The sequence below is a fragment of the Epargyreus clarus genome, unplaced genomic scaffold, assembly GCF_041222505.1.
Source record: "Epargyreus clarus isolate Ecla_fem2 unplaced genomic scaffold, WU_Ecla_fem_2.2 ptg000007l, whole genome shotgun sequence".
NCBI classification, from domain to species: Eukaryota; Metazoa; Arthropoda; class Insecta; order Lepidoptera; family Hesperiidae; genus Epargyreus; species Epargyreus clarus.
The window spans coordinates 16,288,289-16,301,117 of record NW_027332215.1 but is presented as its reverse complement, the minus strand read 5'-3'; the positions used below and the strand labels follow the sequence as shown (position 1 = coordinate 16,301,117).

The 12,829-nt window shown below is 34.4% G+C and overlaps 1 protein-coding gene across 3 annotated transcripts in view; it reads left to right on the top strand.

The window, feature by feature from the left end:
* tan (C45 family peptidase tan) overlaps positions 1 to 12,829 on the top strand; it is a 60,570-nt gene that overhangs the window by 22,413 nt on the left and 25,328 nt on the right. Inside the window, exon 1 of one of the 3 annotated variants that reach the window (XM_073074861.1) lies at positions 10,246 to 10,276. The exons of the other annotated variants lie outside the window; for them this stretch is intronic. Within the exon in view, the coding sequence (XP_072930962.1) occupies positions 10,261 to 10,276 (16 nt within the window). The 5' untranslated portion in view covers positions 10,246 to 10,260. Of the gene's footprint in view, positions 1 to 10,245; positions 10,277 to 12,829 lie in introns of those variants that run through there. 3 annotated transcript variants of the gene reach the window in all.

Below are 12,829 nucleotides of genomic sequence, written 5' to 3'. Positions count from 1 at the left end.
CCAAGGGATAGATAAAAACATCTGACTGTGAGCGAAGCCACGGTTAAAAGCTAGTTTAGAAATAACTTCTTGTAAGTCTAGTTAGAAACTATATCTTAAACTGTAGTTCTCTAACAATAGTAATCGGATGTTTTAGAATCAGATATCTTTGCTATCTATAATCAAGAATTGTAATCTCACTCGTGAAATTATTATTATTCATAAAATTTGCAAATATAGGTACACCTACCCCTGAGTATCACAAAGCATCATCTCAAATACCTGAATTTCAAAAACACCGGTTATCGGCCTTTCACCAAAAAAGAATTCATAATAAAAAAATACTTTGAAAAAGTTAGGATCCACTTATAAAAGGAATAGTTTTAAAAAACACCAAAAATTTTAAGAAGTACAAATTCAGAATGGAAAAATGTAAAAATATGTAAAAAAAAAAAAGATACTATGGACACCTAATGCTCCCGGGTGGATTTGAACCACCGCCTCCCGGCTTGACGACCGAGCACGCTAACCATTACGCCACGGAAGCTACATGAGTAATGGGCGAATTAGCCTACAGTATAGTCCATTTCAAATACATTTTCTATTTTAATTTACATAGTCTCGGTATTCATCAATACAGAAAGTTTTTTTAGTGTCCAAAATATATTTTCTTAACTTAAAAACTATAAGTAGGTACGAAACCAAAATACTTTCTATAATTTCCTGGGAAATAGGATTAGAATAAATAAATTTCTAAGAATAAAATGCTATATTTTGATAAGATTAATTTTATTCTTAAAGACATTTTTAGTGCATTTTTTCAAAACATGGAAACTGAAATATGATGTTACGTGTTTCGCCATTGATATATTAGGAATGTAGCTTATCAATAGGTAGTAGAAGTAAGTTACCTATGTTATGTGAGTTGTTAATAAAAAATATTTTATTATTAAACAATGGCAAAAGAATAAAATAATAAATAAAAAAGTGTGTGTGTGTCAGCTACGACGCACGATTGGAGTTTACTCCTTACGAACGATAATTATGATATATATCGAATAGAAAAAAAGGGTAAATGAACGCATCTGCTAAAATGATAAGAGAAACAAACATATATCTGTAATTATTCGGATTATTTATATTACTTCAATAATGCGTATTACATAAAGTATGTTACAAAATAATATAAATAATAATAATAATAATAATTGTGTTCAATTTATACAAATCCAATTTTATGATGATTGATTTCTTTCACTTTGAATTATAATATCATTCTTAAATACTGTAATTATAGGTTTGTGGTAACTGAAATACGATACATGAACTTCGGAAGTTACATGAGTTATGAATCGTGAAAACACCGCATCAATAGTTGTACCATATCTAGCGCGCATCACACACGTACAAACATACGCACACATTCAACTCTCAGACTGGAGGTAGTGAACTATACAGTGAGACTACGAAGTATCGCGCAAAGAGGAGACCCCGAGAATGAGATACGCTGTGTAATGTATTCCATCTCATTCTTTTACACGTTCAATCCTACAGATATATATGTTTGTCTCTTTCTACGTTACGCCTCAACTTTTCGTGTTACACTTGATTTTACTCCTCATAAAATTTCCGTACCGGGCCTTATAACTCAAATCGTTTCTTAAGGAGTAAACTCCAATAAACTCCAAAATGACTCTTTGAGTAATGACACTTTTCTTTAATTTCGTTTGCATTCGTTTTAATTTTCTAATAAAATCTAATATATTCTTATTAGTAATTATTTTTTATCTTTAAGTTATATGTTAACTAAATAATATATACAAATATATTATTTCTAATTTACATTACTTTATCTGGAATTCTGGAGGCACGGCAGTGCCTCCGCAAGTCGAACATACATATATACAATCAGGCGTAAAATGGACAATCATAAATAAAATAAGCTATATAACATTTCCGTGTGAGGCATGGTTCCCAAAACGCTAGCGGAAACCCCTTAATTAATAATTACTTTTATTGTACCCTTAAAGTGTATAATTCCAAATTAAAGTTCTTTTTCTCGACCCTTGTCTTACATCTCATAGATTATACCTACAAGCAGCTAAAACAAAAACTTGCTCCTTAATGTTTCATGGACACTACATGACAGTCAAATAAGTTTAAATTACAGCCTTCTTAATCTACGGCATATAGCAAATATTATAAAGATAAATGACTTAATAAACATCAGTTTAATTCGACTGACATAAATACTAAGTACGGGTTATTGGCTATCAAGGAATAATTACTAAAGCAATTATTACCTAAAATAATGCTTCGCGAAAACGTAATCACTCTTGTATAAGCCCAAAAGGTTGAATATCCTATTGCTCCTATCATGAATGTTTGGTTTACCGACAATCAATTTGACACGGTGTCCAAACTCGACCTCTCGATCGAAGGATCCAAGGTTCGCATCCCAGCCACCCCTGATTTTCAAAGTTATGTGCGTGTTAGTAAAAAAACATTACAAATTACTTATCACTTGTTTCAACGGTAAAGAAAGATTTTCAAATAGTCCTCAAATGTATGTGAAGTCTACAAATACGCACTAGACCAGCGCGGTCGACGTTGTCCTAATCCTTCTCATTCTAAAAGAAGACCAACAGTGGGACAGTAATGGGTTAACAAATGTCTATTGCTACTATATAATCATTGTATTTTTTATAATCAAACCTTTCCGGCGGACTTTGCTTCCGATTCTATCAAGGTCCGTGTTCAATTCTCTCACAATTATTATACTTATTAACTCCATTGGTAAACAGCTGATTAAACAATTGTACAAAAATATTAAATTTAGGAAGGAACTTCGATACAAAAATTTATCGTTATAAAAAATTCGCCAAGTATGAGTCGAACTCGCACATGGAGGCTTCCGTACCACCAAATGTTTATTATATTTTACTTATTTTTATAACCATATTTAACAATGTTTTATTTTTCTTATTTGTATTTAATATAATAGCAGTTATACTTAGTAGCAAACGGATTGTAAAAATTTCAACTGTTTTCCTAGTACGTTATAACAGTTAGATCGAAAAATGGCGAATAATACCGGTTTCTTGTATGGAGACCCCATTTAATATTCAACTTTATATTATTTTTAGTGTTTGTTGTTATAGCGGCCACCGTTATGCATCCTCTGTAAAAATTTTAAGTGTCTACCTATTACAGTTCCAGAGATAGAGCCCTGTGGTAGACGGACAGATGGACAGACAGCGAAGTCTTAGTAATATTGTTCCGTTTTAACCCTTTGGGTACGGAACCCTAATAAAATATTGTTGACGGATAAAGAGAATTAAATATTTTTTTCGTAAACTGACGATGAATGACGAATTAAGACAATTTAAGAACGTGTAGACGAGCCATGCCCTAGACCGTGAACGAGGTCGCCGCCAACCGAATAGCAATAATTTACGTGTTTGCCACTAGTTTAATGATAATAGAGCGTTGTATGATTTATATCAATAAATCACACATACTAATATTACCTAGTGTTGCATTTCCACGCTGCTTTAATGAACATTGTGAAGAAAAATGTCGTCGACTCAATACAGTCCCACTGCGAGTCTTTTAAAGTGAAAGTTAAAGTCATAATCCACCGCGCTGGCCAAGTGCGACTTGGTAGACACAAACGTTCGAGATTTTTTTTTAAGAACTCTCAGGTGTACAGGTTTCTTCCCGATGTTTTGTCTTTACCGTTAAAGGTAGTGATTATTTATATCTACTCGTAATAACACAGGCCAAAGAAAGATAATAAATTACATTTACTTAATCACATCGAAGTAATAAAATCAACCTACTACCGCCATCTATCGAAAAGATTAGAAAAACGTTTGAGTCGTCAACAAGTTAACATTATACAATTACTGTTAAATACTGTTAAACAAGTCTCGAAATTGCTAGAATTCAGTTTATTTAGAAACGCAAAAGTTCCAAAATCAATATATTACTTTTTTGTTTATTTTCCCAGTCGCGCTTCTTGGTATTATCCGTGCATCCGATAATAAGTAGGTACGTAAGGTATCAATGACATCACATTCCTTTTCATAGAAAAAATGACGAAACAGATGCACCAATAGATACTCTTTAACATAATAAATAGTACATTACATTTCAAATTGCTAGTAAGACTGCCATTCTTGTACATTTTTGGTATTCTTTATTATTTTGATCATTACAAACTGGGTTAATATCTTGAGACCCTGTTCTAATCCATTAATGAATAAAAATTCTATAATTTATTATGTAAATAAGTATACTTAAGAACTTAGGCAATGTCGTTTATTTTAAAATTACGTTTATTTTAATTTTACGTACTCTTTGACATAGATTTATCTTTTTCGATTTTTAATTTATTAATGTACAATTAATAAACCGTAAACGTGTAGTCATTTTCAAATTTCAATATTATAATTAACTTACTTGTTTTGCTGACTTGCGTAAGTTACTAATTTATACGTATACTAGTGGTGCCCGCGGCTTCGCCCGCATTTTAAAGAAATAATATGACATACATAAAACGGAAAATTTGTACCTGCATTAGAATGACAGTGGTGCCATCTGTCGAAAATTGGTCTTACCAACTCCCAAACCCTCGTGGGCTCTTGGACAACAACTTTGCTAAAGATCATCACTTGATCAAATGCATTTCTGATTCTATAACTACTTACGAATTAAAAATTAATAAAAAAAACCTTTTCCCACGGACTAAATTATGAATCTAACTAAACCATTCTTCCAACCAAGTCCCCTTCAACACACACAACAAATTTGATCAAAATCAGTCCAGTCGTTTAGGAAGAGTTCAGTGACATACACACGCACATAAGAAATATATATATACATATATTAAGATTTAAATTAATTACGTACTTCAAACGTATCTTAGAAAAACCGTGCTATGTTTTTTTTTTATATTTAACAAACAACATAAATCTTGGTAATCTGCGATCCGTGACGTTCAGGAAACTACATAGTTAAAGATTGTTTATTTTTAGTGTTTTATCGTTAAACTGTACTAGAAAACCACAAATAGCTCTACAAATGAGCTAATAACAGTGCTCATATCAGAATTACTCACTCATACCATAAAAATAATAATATACATTATAAATAAGCGGAATGTAAATTTGAATACGAGTATACTGTAAGTCTAGAATGTGTGATAGTGTGTGATAGTATCTTTTTAAAAATCATATAATTGTTCTCAAGTTCCCAATGTCACTAAAATATAGTTCCACTTATTAAAGAATAAAAATGATTAAATATTTCAAAGTTACGAGATCAGCCGGCTAGTGACCCATGTTTTATTACATGCCAACATAATCGAGTTTAACTGTAACCGATAGGACGCTTTTCTGTCCCTGACGACTAAAGTATAGTCATATCAATCACTGTCATAACAGACCTTTGAATCCAGACAAAAATGGCTGCTAAAAGACCGAAATACCTTCATGTACGGGTGTGCTACCGCTGCAGACAGAATTATATAGCTTTCGACTTCCTTAAAAACATACAATTTTTAAAATTTTCGCATTGACGATGAAAGGAACCGTTCGAAACTCTAGATATGGCCGCGAAAGCCCTGACAGTTGTAAAGATAGAGAATAGGTATAAAATACACTCTCTATATTAAGAACTAGGACAGAAATAGATAGAGCATATTGTACGACGTCAATAGCCTTCCGATGCTTTGTGGTTGGGTTCGGAAAATTCTACCCTTTTAACGGAAATTAGAAATATCTGCTTTCATCGGCTTCGCAGTTGTCAACGACCATGACAACACACGATGGCCGATAATAATATCGGGCCCAGGTATAATAAAATACCTGCAAATGATATATTCTCGTATAAGTTCTTTACCAAAGATATGATGTTATGTAAATAGATTATTGCATGCATTACCTATATTGAACGCTTTTTGTACATAATGAGCAGATTACTGGGTTGCTAAGGAAAATTTGAAATCTAAATTGATACGTTTTATAATTGTAAGATCAAATATCAAAGTGTTATCAAATAACACGTCATGTAAATTAGCAAATTAGGATAATTACTAGAACATACTTTGTGAAATTGAATGCAATGACATATATGTATTATTTGTATAATGTACTGTACCTACCTACATGTCTTATAGATATAAGGCCCTAATTACAGTCATAATAATGATCAGGTTACTTTAATTGTTTATTTTTCGCGTAACATTTAATGTCCGTCTTTTAATGCAGTAAATGGAGTCTAATGTAGGTATGTAAAACTTGTTTTGGACCTTTACGACATTCTTACTACTTTATTTTTTGTTTACGAGGGGGAAACCTTCAAAAGGTACCCGACGACGTGGGAGCGACGCCGGGTTATGTGGGATTTTTACCGCACTAACCGCGCGCACCGGGGGGGTTCCCCGGTGGCCGTCCTCAGCGCTTGTTGGAGAACTCTGGGATCTCCGAGGGAACACAACCGGAGTCCTCCAAGCGCGATGCCCCAATCGGGCTCTGCCCTGGGGGGAGCACTTTTGGCTCCTCCCACACCATCTGGTGTTTACGACGGTATGCGACCACACATACGATCGTCCTTCCCGGGGTTGCTTGCTGGACGGTTCGAGCTCCCACTCTTGCCGCCCGCAACCCCGGAAGCCCCCTTTTAGTCCCCCCCTACGACAGGCAAGGGATACCGTAGCCCTATTCTATTCCCGAGACTACAGGGACAAACATTATTTCTACTTAGGTACCTAATGTCACATGCATGCAGAACACCTGCATTGTTGACATTAATTAACAAAGATAGTTGTACCAGCGACTTCGTACGCGTGGACTACAGCAATTATACTCATAATTCAAACATTTACCTATGAGGAGATACCCCTAGATACCCCATCCTCTAACTTTTCAAAGCTATGTGCGTATTAGAAATTAATTATCATATATTTGCCTAAACGATTAAAAACATCACCAGAAAACCAGCACGCCTGAGAGTTCAAAAAGAAACTCAAAAAAGTGTGAAGTATAGCGCTCTACACTTTGCCATCGCGGTGGACTATGACGTAAATCCTAAGCCAGTAATAGGTTGACGACGACTCAGGAACAGAGTTTTATCTGTTCAAACGCCATCTGAAATCGCTTTTTATACAATAGCATATTACACATGAAGGGGGTAGAAACGTTTGTGGTTCGATCCGGCGACACCACCGCTACGCCTATTTTTGTCTCATAATAGCAGCGTTAAACGCTGCTGTGTTCTGGTTTGAAGGGTGTGGTAAGGGAGACATACTTTTCCGAGGCGTTCCAGCTTACTTCTCAGGGGTAGCGGCGTATCTGTGCCCGACCTCAGGTAGGAATATCTAATCCTATCTGGGGTATATTACAGATGTCCGCGGACGGCAGTAGCCACTTACCATCAGGCGGACAACATGCTCGTCTGCTACTCCCATATTATAAAAAATACGTTAGTGGTACCCATAGGAATAAGTTTGTGAAAAGAGCCAATATTGTCCAATCCACTCGAAATAAAAACCGTGAGCTGTGTATACAAGTTACCATTGTAACAGCATTTTATCTAGGGTACGTGAAAAGGACAATGTTTATTTTAGAAAAAGGCCATTTGATTTTAGCAGCCGTCAAAAAAAACCTTCAAATATAAATTCTAGGCAAACTTACGAACCACCTGATGGTAAGTGGCTACTGCCGCCCATGGACATCTGTAATCAACCCCAGACAGAATTAGATATTCCTAATGTCAGCCACAGATGTGCCGCTACCCCTGACTACAAAGCTGGATCGCCTCAGATAAATATGCAGTACCTACAATGTCATGTGAAATCAGAATTTTACAGACCGCTCGACACAATATAGTAGTGAACAATTTTAACGAATTTTAGCCTACCGAAGTGCGTAGTCTGACAATTTTTCATTGCAATGATTTCAAAATTTCGAAAATCACGACTCGACGATCGAGCGCTCTCAAATAGTCACGCGCACCGGTCACCCAGGAATCATCCTAATCCACAATTCGTCTCACTTATGCTCCGACATTTTCGGTTTTCTGATTGTTCAACTTTTTAGTAAGGCACACTCGAATATAGTCAGAATTATGATTCTGACATACCTCCTTTAATAATAGTTCTTCATAACCAATTATTACCTACTAAAGGTTGAAATTTGATCACTGACGCCCATTTGCGGCATGTACCTACCCATAACCATGTCACCATATGGAATAGGGTTTCGACGTGCAATTAATTACATATGCGGTGCCTTTCCTGAACACTAAGATGATCGCCTCATTTATGTAAGTCAACCTTTAACGCCGCTGATAAGGCATAATAACTGCTATCCGATTATAACAATCGGAACAGTACCCTAACCAGGAGGTTTTACGTTTCGACAAATATGACTGTTTTGGTATTTGTTTACGTATTGGCCCATACGATTTCCTAGTTCTGACATGATCCGCTAGGGGCGCTGATTGGAATTTGTATGGGCAAATACGTAAACAAATACAAAAACAGTCATATTTGTCGAAACGTAAAAACTCCTCGTAAGGGAACAGGCGTAATGTGCCCTCGGAAGCACGGAATTACGCATTAAGTTTAGTCACTAACGGTTACCCATCCAACTGGCCGCACCCGACGTTTCTTAACTTTGTAGATCAGTAAAATCTAAACTACGCATATGAGTATGCGTGCTTATCACTTCCATATATACAAAATAAAAAACCTAATTTACAATAATTACGTACGTGAGAAATTAATTACACAATGTCTAACTGTAATGTCCTTGCTGAATTAACACATAATTACATGCATAAATTAAAATGCTATATTGATATGTAAATATTTAGATAACATTAATGTTTACCGAAAATAATAAATCATAAGTAATTTGTATTAATTTATTTTAATAAGAATATGTAACACTGGCTATGAAATGTGTATATGTACCTCCGTTATTATATTCCTCCTATCTATATCCTCGTTTGCCAATATTGTTGATACTTATTTCACTTACGGCTAAACTCATGTTTTAATAAAATTAGTAATCTGTTGCTACTCCAGGTACTAGATACAAAATAAAAGCCCTGAAAGTAAAAAGAGCTACATTTATTTACATTGCATAGTTAACATTACTTGCAATTTGTATGATAAGTGTAATAATTGCAAAAATACATATTACTAGCTGACCCGGTAAACGTTGTGTCGCCATATAAATAAAAAAATGTTAAGGGTGAACAACCCTTATCACTTAGGGATATTAAAAATAGATAGTAGCCGATTCTCAGACCTACTGAATATTTTAAATTTAATTCAGTTATTACGTTTGTCAGTACCATTAGCCACTACTTTAGTTGTGAAAATAAAAGGAAAGGTGACTATCATAGGGTGGTTACATAAAAAACATTATTAAATTGGCTAGACGACTTTAGAATTACTTACATCTAACAACTATATTATACAATAATATAGCTTATGTCAGTCCCACATTTTAGATAAATCCAACGACACCTTATATCTTCAAATCCGCCAAGCCGTTTGAGCTGTAGGGCGGACCCAGAAATGAGACATAGGAACGCTCGAAAACCTTATCTTCTGTAGTCGGGTAAAGAACCTTTCATACTTAATACCTGTAAAATATGTGTGCAATAAAAGGTGTGTGCACATACGAAACTTTAGTATATATGTATATATGAATAGTTGTAGGTTTTTGAACATACTCGATAAAAACCTTAATGATTTTTCCGCAAGGAGTGTTTTTACTCGTATACAAAATTAAGAAAACACCCTTTATACTTTAAATTGTAGAATACGCGTTTGTTCGTTAAATCTTAATGCACCTTTATTATAAATGGTGATTCTTTTATAATATAGGAGTATCAGATGAGCATGCAGTCCGCTTGATTGTAAGTGGCTACTGCCTGCCATGAACATCTGTAATCAACCCCAGATAGGATTAGATAGGTCAGCCACAAATGCGCCGCTACTCCTGAGAACTAAGCTGGAACGCCTCGAAAAATATTTCTCCTACCACACCCTTCAAACCAGAACATAGCAGCCTACTCTTGGTATATTTCGTGCGAACAGAAACATTTCAGTTATCCTTGATCGTGGCTAGACAATGCGACGACTAACTATATTACCACTTCGCATTATCAATTCCGTGCAGTATCAGTCGCGACTCGGTCGTTACCGCCTTCGCGGCTACATTACTTGTTTATTTCTTATATCTGTGTTCAGTTTCTGGCGAGATGAAGGAACTCAATGGTGAGTTGTTTGTAGTTTATTTTGAGAAACTATATTTAGGTATGTACCACTTTATTGACTGAAACGTTTGCAATGTGATTTTTTAAGAATACGCCTAAGCGATTTGCATTTGTTTAATTATTGGTAGTCTGATATTAAATTCGATATTTATATAGCTATTGTTCATCTATTTATCTTCTCTTCATGTTTTTCTTCACAAATAATTAATCACAATAAACCAGAGCATATTCCAGCTGGCTTTCGATGAATGGCGACTTTTAAATCAAGAAATCATTTTCATTTCCCAAGTTTTCTCTCAAGTAGCTAGGTACTTAAGATTCCAACTACTTGCAATTTATTTATTCTCTTCATTATTAATCAGACCGGTTAACTACCTTTTTTGCATCTTTATGTAAATATAGGTATCTGTGTAAAAAGCAAAAAATGCAAAATTTACTTGAAGGTCGACCTTTACACATCACACATTAAAAGGTTCGAGTTTAGTAGTGATAATAGTAATAATACACAATATAGTGAGATACCTTTTAAGTGTTAGTTATATTGATATTTTGTCGAAACCCTACTGACGGATATTTAATTCAGCTACCAATTACCTACATTATTTTTTTTTCTCGTGCAAATTAAGATGAGAAGTACCTATGCATGTACCTATTACTTATATAAAAATATAGTTTAGAAAAACTAAAGTACACGCTTTTATAGAAATCAAACTAAAAAATATAAAATAAACTTAGAAAAAAATTAATGAAAATTGTATTAACAACAAAAAAAGATATATTTATTTTAAAAAAAAGCGTGTGGTGCACACTCTCGGTAGTCATAAATATTTACTGACAGACATGAGCAGAAGGACCAACACTTTGATATTTTCAAAAGCACCCCACGCTTTTTTTACAATTAAATATATCTATTTTTGTTGTTAGTACAATTTTTCATTAAAATATTTCTAAGTTTATTTTATATTTTTTAGTTTGATTTATATAAAAGCGTGTACTTTAGTTTTTTTTTAATCTATATTTATTTTTCATTTTTTAGTTAAATTTCTTATAAAAGCGAGTTCTTTAGTTTCTTTAATTATTATTAATTGTTTTATTTATACTGCTGTTCACATTAAGCATCCACAAAGCGTCATAATTATAAGGATGTATGTTGATAAAGCGTGTAAAAATTATAGATCTCTTCGTGCTTCAGAAATCAGAAATTACCACCTGCAAACATATTTTTGTCTAATAGTGTTAAAAGATGTGTTAAGTGTTTTTGTTACTTAGTCCTAAGCCTCTTCCATTGTGAGTGGAGACCCTGCAAGCAATGGTTTAACCTAAAATGTTTGTATTTATAGCTTAGTCGTATTTCGCTAAATTAGGTACCTCCTAATTAACATTTAGTACGATGTCAACACAATTTTCATAACATTAGGAAAACGTAGACTATCAGTCTCAGATATTTTTTAAGGTTTCATTTTCAACCCCACATGTCACAACACTGGGCACGCATCTTCTTTCAGGATTCTTTCATGTGTCCTGATTGCCTCCTATAACATTAATGGGTAGAGAAGGAATGATGCATAAAGTAGAAATAACTATGAGTATGGGTTTTCGTTCAGTCTTGGGTTCTTTTGCAAACCGACCTTGATTTTTCAACCAGAAATGCGTATGCGTAAGCAGTAAGCCTGGTTGAACCCAGTCCTCTCAATCGGGAGGTCCGAGGTTCAAATAACAGACATGCACCTCTGATTTTTCAAATTTATGTGCACCTTACCAATAAGTTGTCACCTGCCATACGTCTTAAAGAAGACATCGCTAGGAAATCTACATTTTAGAGAGTTCCTTAAAAATTCTCAAAGATGTGTGAAGTCTACCAATCCGCACTTGGCCAGTACGATGAAATATTGCCTAAACACTCACTCTTAGAGGAGGCCCGCCCGACAGTACGACAGTAATGGTTTAACGACAAATGCGTATGACCTTCATATTAATAACAATTAATTAACAGTATGTCAGAATAAAAGGTTACACAGGTGTATTTGGAATGCCAGTTTTTCCACTAAAACTTGATGATAATCGCACAATGATAATAATTTGTTATTTAATCTATCCTTAGATATAGTACGTACGATTATATTTATTTTTTGAGTCTTGATATTTGGGTATGCGTTATTTAAGAACTTCAACAAAATGTCTAGTGAAATACAATTATTTACTAAGTAATACACGTAAAATCATCCCGTGGTATAAACGGTTTTCGTTTCATCCCTTTCGGTACCGGGGAATCATCAAGTCCGAGGGTTTTCCCCTAAATTATTATAATAATTTATTTAGGTAGTTTTTAGGGGACAACTATTTTTAGAGATATTTTCATCATCAACCCATTACTGTCCCACTGCTGGGCACGGGTCTCCTATTAGAATGAGAAAGATTAGGCTACCCACCGCGCTAGCCAAGTGCGTATCGGTGGACTTCATATACCTTTACTCAAGTATGCAGGTTTCCTCACGATGTTTTCCTTTACCGTTTAAGCAAGTGATAAGTAATTTCTAATACACAGTCATAATTT